Source organism: Sinocyclocheilus anshuiensis, unplaced genomic scaffold (assembly GCF_001515605.1).
Source record: "Sinocyclocheilus anshuiensis isolate Anshui unplaced genomic scaffold, SAMN03320099.WGS_v1.1 scaffold620, whole genome shotgun sequence".
Taxonomy (NCBI): Eukaryota; Metazoa; Chordata; class Actinopteri; order Cypriniformes; family Cyprinidae; genus Sinocyclocheilus; species Sinocyclocheilus anshuiensis.
The window spans coordinates 315,349-325,680 of record NW_015557087.1 but is presented as its reverse complement, the minus strand read 5'-3'; the positions used below and the strand labels follow the sequence as shown (position 1 = coordinate 325,680).

The window sequence follows — 10,332 nt, the reverse complement described above, 5'->3', positions numbered from 1 at the left end:
CACTAATCACGCAACGCCGACGTGCTACGACATCCGCCGGCACGGCTTCCGCTTATGACAGTTGGCGGAAGTGATATAAAAGTGTTTATTACGTTTGAAATATGGATATTTTTCTTAAAAAAAAAACGCATGGATTCACTACAGAAGAACTTTATTCACCCCCCGGAGCCGTTTGAGGCACGTTTATTATGAATGCGCGCGCTTTATTTGACGACTTGTGGACTGTTCAACTGCAACACCCGCTGACTGCAATGATAGAGCTTGGAATAGCCAGGACAATTTTTAATATAACTCCGACTGGATTCGTCTGAAAGAAGAAAGTCATATACACCTAGGATGCTTCGAGGGTGAGTAAAACACAAGCCAATTTTCATTTTTGGGTGAACTAACCTTTTAAGGCTTAAAGGTTGATACATAATGAATCATTCACAAAGCATGCTGTTACACATGGAAGCTAGTGTAAAAGTATGTCAACTCATATTTACAACTGGGAAACATTTTGATACCCAAGTTTGCAAGTTGGGGGGCTGTAAACTTGAAACATTGCTGAGGAGAAAAACATAGTTGTAATATTATTTTTTTTTCATAGTTATTTTTCCCACAACATCTACATTTTTTTTTTCTCTTGCCGTTACAGTCATGTACACTTATGTATATAAATAGCCATTTGATGCTTATTGTATGTATTATACACAGCCTAAACAGCATTTATTTGACCAAAATTTCAGAATTGTCAGCAAGCTGAATTTCTAGTGCGGCGAATGTTTAAATGGCTATTCATGGATGGGATGCTTCATTCTTATTCAAAACCTTTTGAATGTTGACTAAATATTTTCAGTACATTTTCACTTTAATAAGATTTCTCCACGAAATAGGCAAGAATAAAATCATGAATGGGCCATTCTCCATGATTCAATAACAACAAAGCACTTGAACGCAGCAAACTCATAATTACAACTTCAGAAGTGGTAAGTAGGACAATTCCGATAGTGCATGAAAGCAGCATAAACGACAGAAAGAACTGAACACAAAACACAGATAACCTGTGACAGTAAGATTCCACCATTGAAGAAACTTTCTAGACTTTCAGATCACAAATGTGAAGATATCTAACATTTCTAACAGTTCTAACAATTGCAATTTCACTATGGTTTTCATATCTCACAACTGCAACTTTTTATCTTGCAGTTGTGACTTTTTCCCCCCTCATAACTGACTTTATTTTAATCCTTATCTCACAATTACCCATTTTATTTTTCACTCTGTGAGGCTTAACGCTTCCATATAGGCCCATTCACACTAAGAAAGATAACAAAAACTATATTGGCATCCACACCAACAGACCATATCGCTTTGTTTATTCTAAGCGAGTGCTGTAGTTATGTCATCTATCACTTTAAATTTTCTTTAAACTTGAGGGTGAGTAAATGATGACAGAATTTTCATTTTTGGGTGAACTATCCCTTTAAAAGCTGGGTGGAATCTGATTGGCTGTCAGTGTTTTTATCGTTCATCTGCTGGAAAAAAAAAAATTCTGAAAATGATTCCAACCAAACGTCATTATCATTATAGTTGTGGTATGGATTTCAGTATTCTAATAGAATTAGAACAATTATTAAAACTTCTATAGTTATAGTTACTGTCTTTGGCATGAATGACTCTTTATTCCTTAACTAATAAATATTCAGTACCGATCTCTAATGAAATTAAACATGAAACTGATCCTCAGATTAGTTTCTAAATGTATTATCTTGAGAAAACCAAGAGAAAAGGTCAAACAAACTCCATTTATTCTGGTCCAGTGTTCATTTATTCAACTGTGACACCATAAACGCTCATGACATGAGATGATTGTCCCTTCAGATGGGCCTGATTGATGACAATTACATTTGCTTGACAGCTAATTAGCAACTTATGGATGTCTCATCACTGGCCAAGCTTGCAGTATTTGTAAATATGACATTTGCTGTCAGATCTTGGATGGACTATGACATGATAGTTTGATGAAGAGATGATCTTTACCTTCATCTCGAATCACTGTTGGTTCAATATGAAAGCTTATGGAAAGATGACCTCAGCCAGACCACATCTTGTATTTTCTGGTTTCTGTAACGAGTTTACACCGGGAAAAAATGAGGTAATTTTTTAACTAGGTCATAGACGGTGGGTCAGATACCTAGTTTACTCTCTAACTTTCTCTGTTTCTCCCTCTGCACTCCATCTGTTTGGCTCCCTTGCTCTTTCTCTCTCTGCTCTGGAGCCTTTCATTAGCCGTTTTCCGTCGTCTCTCTGTCCACCCACTTAACTCTGGATAACCCCCTCCTCATTCTTCTGCCCGTCTGCGCTCCTTTCCTCCCTTCTTTCCTTCTCAGACTTCCTCTGCCTCCTTTGCTCTGCCACTTCTTCACAAAAGACTCCCAGTGACAGACCTGGACCGGCCACCTCGCTCTCACATCCTGTCTTTTCTTCTTCTCCTCCGTGGCCTCCTCTCATCCCTCGCTCGCGTTCCTTCTCTGGCACACGTGCACGTTCGCAGTCAAGAAAGACCAATTAAAATCCATCTTGTCTTCTTGCTGTCTCCCACCAAACTCTCTCTAGGGCCACTAATTAAAATAGAACCCTTTCTTTACCTCCCTCCATGTGTCTGTCTCTCCGCTCTCTAACCCTTCTCTCTCTCAGTCCTCACCTCTCTTCCTGTCTCGCTTCATCTCCGCTGCTGCTTTGCTCTGCTTCTCACCTGTTTTTGCACAGTCTGTAGTTGATCTGCACTTCTTAAGTACCTGTGAACTTAGCTGCAAACTTTTTCTTTTTTCCATTCTTTTTTTTTTCTTCCCGTCTGTCTTTCTGTCTGTTTGGCTGTCTCCTTTCTTTCTTTCTTTCTTTCTTTCTTTCTTTCTTTCTCTGTTTCTTTCTTTCTTCCTCTTTTCTTTATCTGTCATTATTTTTTTCTTTCTTTCTTTCTTTCTTTCTTTCTTTCTTTCTTTCTTTCTTTCTTTCTTTCTTTCTTTCTTTCTTTCTTTCTTTCTTTCTTTCTTTCTTTCTCTCTTTCTTTCTCTGTTTCTTTCTTTCTTCCTCTTTTCTTTATCTGTCATTATTTTCTTCTGTCATTCGTACTTTCTTTCATTTTCTGTCTTTTTCTGTCTTTCTGTCCATCTTTTTTGTTCCTACTTTTTTCTGTCGTTCTTTTTCTTTTTTCTTTCTTTCTTGATATTTCTCTGTCTCCCTATTTTTCTTTCATTCTTTTCTTGTCATTATTTCTAGCTGTCTTTTTTCCATATTTCTCTCATTATTTTTGTTCATCCTTTCATATTTTCTTGTTTATTCATTCTTTTGTTCATTGTCATTCTTTGTTTTTCTTGTTTTATCTTTCTTTTTTGTTCCTCCTTTCATCATTTCTGTCATTATTTTCTTCTGTCATTCGTACCTTCTTTCCATCTGTCATCTTGCTCTTTCTCACTTTCTTTCCTTTTCTTTATTTTTCTGTCTTTCTGTCCATCTTTTTTGTTCCTACTTTTTTCTGTCGTTCTTTTTCTTTTTTCTTTCTTTCTTGATATTTTTCTCTCTCTCCCTATTTTTCTTTCATTCTTTTCTTGTCATTATTTCTACCTGTCTTTTTTCCATATTTCTCTCTCATTATTTTTGTTCATCCTTTCATATTTTCTTTTGTTTATTCATTCTTTATTGTTCATCGTCATTCTTTCTGTCTGTTATTTTTTTGTTGTTCTTTCTGACTTCTTTCTTTCTGTCTACTTTCCTTTTCTCTCTCTCTCTCTCTCTCTCTCTCTCTCTCTCTCTCTCTCTCCAGCTTTCATTCTTTTTTTAACTTTTTATGTTTTCTTTTATTCATTTGTATTATTTTGTTCTTTGTTCTTTCTTTGTCTTTGTCTTTCTCGCTCTTCTCGCTTTCATTTCATTGATGGTGTCTTCAACACACTTCCTTTTAAAGTCAACAGTGTGTAAACAAATGGGAGCGTGAATTTATTTACCAAGCCACTAAGGGCCATTTTATGCTAATTCTTCCCCTATTAGTGCAACTTGACTTTTGACTTTGTGTGTGTGGCAAGCAAAGAACGAAACTCTCACTAATTAGCATGAAGCTGTTATTGAAGCCATGGTCCGTATCTGCTGCTGTGTGAATCTTTTGACCTTACTGAAATCCTCAGGGTTTCTCTTTCCTTTCAGCGTTATTGTGCACTATCACTCCAGTAACATGAAAACTTGCTTAATTTAGCTTGCCCATCTTTACAATTACAAGATTTCGCTGCATCCCTCTATCTGTATCATCTGGTACGAACTAATTTTCTGATGCGTTAAAGCATTTGTTTCGCAGCAGTGACTGATCACTAAATAGTCCACGGAGCGGCCAAGTGAGTGTCGATGTGAGTGTGATTCAGTGCAGATCATGCTGACGCGTCTGTTCTGTGGACTTGGAAAAATGCCATTTTTAATGATTGTGGCCATGAATTTCTCTCATGATAGAAATACACCCTCTAATATACCACTCTCTCTCTGTCTCTCTCTCTCTCTCTCTCTCTCTCTCTCTCTCTCTCTACCTCTCTTGCTCTCAGGTTAACAGGAGATGATTACTCTGTCCAGGTCAATCTGAGTGATTATCTGGATATACTGTGTCCACACTATCCTGCCGACCACCCGTCGAGCGGCCCTGTGGAGACTCTGGCTCTCTACCTGGTGGCTGAGGGCCAGTTCAGGGGCTGCGTGGAGACTAAAGAGGCCATTAAGAGATGGGAGTGTAACCAGCCGTACGCTCCCTATGGCCCTGTCAGATTCTCTGAAAAGATCCAGCGCTTCACACCCTTCTCCCTGGGCTTTGAATTCCTGCCCGGACACCATTACTACTATAGCTGTAAGTGAGCTACAGTGTTGGAGAACATACACAAAAACGTCAATCAGGGTGACCGCTTAACCTTGAACAGATGCATTTGTACTAAATACAACTTGAATTACGATACAGCCTAATTCGTGTAGTGTAGTATGTAATGTTATTAAAACATATTCAGGTACAGCAACTTTGATTTTTACTACCCTGGTGAGCAGGAGTGAGTCTCTGCTTTTGTGTTTATCTGCATGTTTATCTTATAAGTTTTTTAGGATTTATATGAATATTCATGAGAGTATAAGTGAAAATGCTCCTTTTGTTTTTTGCTTTTGGCTCCGCCCTTGTCCTCTCGGCTCTAAAAAGGAAGGAAAGATGGTCTGTGGCCATAAAATTACATGACAGTTTTCCTGTTTTTACAGCTTTGGTTTCAGGCCAAAGCTTTTCAATTCCCTTCTCTTATTTCTTCTCCCTTTCTGGGTTAGAAAAGCACACACAGTTTTTCTTATTACTATTTAAAAAAAAAAAAAAAAAAAAAAAGCCTGAAGCTATAATATATTTATATATATTTGTGTGTGTTTTTTTTTTTTACTAAATTTATGGGCTGTTGAGATGAGATTCGCAAGTGCTGCTACACTGTTGTAATACAGTTTGCAGTTAATAAAAAAAAAGAAAAGTAAGTAGTAGTAAAAAATAGTTCTTATGACAGTTAATTGAATATAAATTAAACATATTGGGTCAGAATTATGATGTTGTTTAAACTTGGTTTTAAGTTTTGAATACAGTTGACAAGGTCAAAATCACCCTGTAGGGATACAGACATTCAGTTTGTTAAAACCTTGCTGCTTTAAATTCTAGATCAATTATTTATTGTTATTTATCCATTTTTACTCTTGCTTTTTAAAACTTTGGATGTTTACCATATTCAATGTGTCAATGTGCTCGATCTGAAAGAGTGGAATAGCATGATGGAGCCATGAAATAGAAAGAGAATCAATATACTGTAAAACCAAAGCGTGGAGTGGCTGACGGAGGGTCTGCAGACACAGGGGTCTTATAGGATGAAGGATGGCGGTCGAAAGGGAGAGAGTAGAAGAAGAGGAAAGATCCTCCTTGAAAGAAAGAGTGGGACAACAAAGGCCAGAAAGAGGGTGGGAAAAAGAGGAAGAGACAGAAAGGGGGGAAAGTATCTTTACATAAATTACAGCAGTGCTGACTAGGACAATAGAGCATTGTTCAAGCATGAGAGTGTATACACAGCACAGATCCATTGTGTCAAACTTCACAAACCCTACCCTACCCTGCTTGTGTGTGTGTGTGTCTATTGTTCACTTCAAAGAAAGCGTAACAATGTGTCTGTCTTTTTAATTGTTTAAGCTCAATCCTGTAGCTGAAAACAAGGGATCAGTGTGTCCGATCTAAATTCAAGTAGTAGTTTGTCTGTGTGTGTTAGTACGAGTAAGAGCATTCAAGGATGAAATGGAAGAGATAACTACTAAAGAGTTCAAGACAAACTGGACTTTAATACAAGAAGTGCCTGTAAGTGACTCTCCCATTGGATTGTTTCCTTTTAGATTAACAACATGGATCAAGTTTTCAGCTTCAGTGTAACTGTAATGAAATCAACAGAGAGACATTGGTCAATGACATGATGCCATTTTCTTATTATTAAAATATACACTAAAAATGTACATAAGATTCATTCATTGACTGAATACACTTCTATAATGAGCATGTTTGTTTCTTTGTCTTAATCTTTGTATTCAGATTAATGTCATTTTTTAAAAGAAAAAATTTATTTCTTAATAATTTTTCTTATTATTAATAATAATAATAATAATAATAAAAAATTGTATATTACAATTATTACTATAAATATTAAACCACAAAACTGCTTATTAATATTTTAAAAACGTTGCCTGCCAGATTAAAGTCGTGGTGCAACCAACGTGCTGAAAAATAGAAAAACACTAAAAATGTACATAAAATGTATACATTGACTGAATACATTTCTATAATGAGTGTTTTACTTTGTACTAAAATTAATGTTTTTTAATTTATTATAAATAATAATAATAATTATTATTATTATTAAAAATCTAAAATTATTAAAATTAATACAAATAAATGTTAAACTGCAAAACTGCTTATTAATATTTTAAAAACTTTGCCTGCCAAATTAAAGGCATGGTGCAACCAGCATGCAAAAAAAAAAAAAAAAATCAGGAAAGCTTGTGACTTTTTTATGTTGGTTTAATACCAAGTAATTCAAGCTGTGAGATGTCATGTGGTGCATCCCCAGAAATTTAATATTTATGAATTTTTAATTCATGATACTATTTTTAAAAATATTTAGAAATTATACTGTGTAAGGAAAATATATATTTGACTTTTTCCTTGATGATTAAACCACATGGTATGTTTGAGAGAAATTCAATTTTAAGTTTTCTTGAAAAGGGTATTTAAAAGAATTCCACACCATATGAAACAAACATGAACACAAAAAGTGCACTGTCTAAAAACATGGCACGTATTTTAAACTAGATTTCTAAAAGATGTTCTTTCTTGTGTTTATCATGGGCACTGTATGTCGTTGACCCCCATACCAAATACAAAGACAAATTTATGTCCGTTTTCCCACTTAAAATTTCTATGCTACTAATATAATTTTTGAAGAAAAAAATTAATTCAATAAAAAAAATCGAGGCAGTTTTACTAGTGGTCTCAGACTTTTGCTTTGAAATCCAGAGTCACTCAAATGCCTTGAACACAAACCCAAAAGTTATGGCCGAATGCATATGGGGTTCAGAAAACCAAAACACACATAACGACATACACACACACACAGACCCCTGCTGGAGTCAGCCGTTCTCATTATCGTCAATGTGAAATTACTGTGCATACTAAGTGGATGTATCTGCGGTTGTTAGACATTCGGTTAAAAGCCTCTCTACTAGATGAAAATGGCCGCTGCTGTGGTATGTGTTACTGAAATGGCTGTTATAGATTTATGGTTATGATTAAACATGGAGCCAGAGACACTCTTTAAAACGGCAGACCCACTCAATCCTGAATTTAAGCGTGTCTGTCTACCTCCAGACCTGCTGCTCAGATTCTGGGAAGAGATTCATTATAGTTTTACAGCATTCATAACATGGCCTGATGCTAATGAGGTATGCATATGCGTAAACACACAGCATTTTAGGGCACATGCTTTGTTGCAGGGTGTTTGTGTGTGTGTGTGTGTGTGTGTGTGTATACATGTTCATATACATGAAGTATATCTGTATCTACAACTGTAACATCAGACTTACCCTTGATGTTAATGTAGCATGCTTAAAAAACCAGCAGCAGGCTCTAGCAGAACGAGTCCTCATTTTAAAGGTGCAGTGAGGATATTTTTTCTTCTTTTAATGTAGAAATTAATGAATTTGTATTTTGCAAAATACATTAAAATGGTGTGCACTCATTAAATAAAAACGAATCAGTAGCCTATTAAAAGCTGTTTTATTTGACACGGAGATGGTTGTCTTATGGGGTCTTACATGTTGAATTTATATATATATATATATATATATATATATATATATATAATATTTCATGCATTCATGCATCATTTCCATATGACATTTCTGCTGTTTTTTTTTTTACCAGTGGGAAGACGTTTTCTTTTTATTTTGTAATATATTATACAATACATAATGTTATTATGGTATGAATTTTAATATAGTATTTAGTTAAATAGGGCTGTTCATTATTATGTTTTGGAGTTATACAAATTATGGTGACTGAATTATTTGATTTTTGTTGAGTTATTGGTGATATTTAGTGTAAAATGATCTGTTCAAATGCGGTATAATGCTGTCACCCTAATTGGGTTCCTGAATATTTGTGTCAGGTAAATACTGCTGTTTGAAAAAATAAATGAAATAAGCAAAACTATGTTGAATATAGTTAGATACGGCAAAATGCAGTAACTACACATTTTGTCAAAATTGTGTTATGACTAAAATTGGGTCATTTTGGGTCAACCTGTCAGACAGGTTCAGCTCAACTTTCAATGAAAACGTAGTGTGAAAATTGACATCAAATGACTCCAAATTTAATCATAAAACTTTGAGGCCTTCACAGTTCCAGTGTTGGTGTGCTTGCTGCATTTTGAACTACTTTCTCAAAAGCTTCTTTTGACTGCAGCTGAACAACTTTAAATGAGCAGCTTGACAAGCTGCAGTTTCAGTATAGCTGTAAAAGAAGATCATTATATGTTATCAACTGACTTCCTATAGGGCTTAAACACTCAGAGAACCTTTAATTTGCAGTAAAGAACAAAGCAGAAATGTAGTGTAATGTAAAATATACACACATTATCATCAACATCCACAATGTTTCATAGTCCGAGCATGTTTAATTCTTTTTTTTTTTTCCACTGAGGAAATGTTAGACTGTGTTTGAGCATTCTGATGCCACTGTGTTGTGGAATTTTCTTCAAAACAAATATATGCAGTCACGCTTGGATCACACTTAGAGATGAGCTGAAAGTAAATGACCTCCAGGTGTGTAAATAATGTTGTAACGGTGTAATCATGTACGTTTATGAAGTGTGAATGTCTGCGCAGAGCCCATCTGACTGCATCAGAGTGTCCATCATTTGTGGAACGGCTCACAGTCGGTCCTGCCGAGCTCAGCATTAACGAGCCCGTTACAGCTCCTACTTGCGCTAATGGATTAGCCATTCCATCGGAGTCAAGCAGTCTTTTTATGGCCCTGGGTTATGTGTGTATTTGTGTTTTGTGCGAGCAGTCTACAGCATCGATTTGGTGGCAACAAATTTAGATTCCTCTTTCCCAGTGTCAAAGACATCAGTCTGCTATGTTACTCTCTCTATGTCTTTCTTTCCTTCCAGCACTGTCCACAGACGACGGACCCCCCCTCCCATGTATGAAACTACGAGTCACTGTGTGTTGTCCACCGAGTAAGTACAGTCCTCTCTTCATCCTCTAGGGGTTTTCTCGCTCGCTTTTCCTTCTTTCTGCCTACCTTCTGCAGACATCTTTCCATTTCCCCTCTTCTGCTAATGCATTCTTTCCATGGCTCATCTTTCTATTTTTTCCTCCTTTTCTTTTTTCATTCTGCAGCACAATGGTTTAAATGGAGATTAAAATAGCAAATAGAAAAGAAAGTCTCATACTTGTCTTGCGCTAAACAGTCGCCTTACGTTGTTGTACATGGAAAACAACACATTTATTTTCAAATGGGAATTTTTCCATTTTATAGATAGGCATACACGCACATACTATACATAATATTTATAATAAACAACAATAAAATCATGAATTTGTTGTAAAATTGGAATTAGTATGTATTTTTTTCTGTAGATAATTATTATAGCAACAAAATCAATCAAGCTGTCTGTGTTGAATAATAATAATAATAATAATAATAATAATAATAATAATAATAATAACAAATTTTATAACACATTTATATTATTATAAACA

At 35.5% G+C, this 10,332-nt stretch overlaps 1 protein-coding gene across 1 annotated transcript in view; it reads left to right on the top strand.

The window, feature by feature from the left end:
• The window catches only part of efna4 (ephrin A4), a 49,993-nt gene that overhangs the window by 30,436 nt on the left and 9,225 nt on the right, over positions 1 to 10,332 (top strand). Inside the window, exons 2-3 of the mRNA XM_016471824.1 lie at positions 4,569 to 4,864; positions 9,738 to 9,806. Coding sequence (XP_016327310.1) covers positions 4,569 to 4,864; positions 9,738 to 9,806 — 365 coding nt within the window. The remainder of the gene's footprint in view (positions 1 to 4,568; positions 4,865 to 9,737; positions 9,807 to 10,332) is intronic.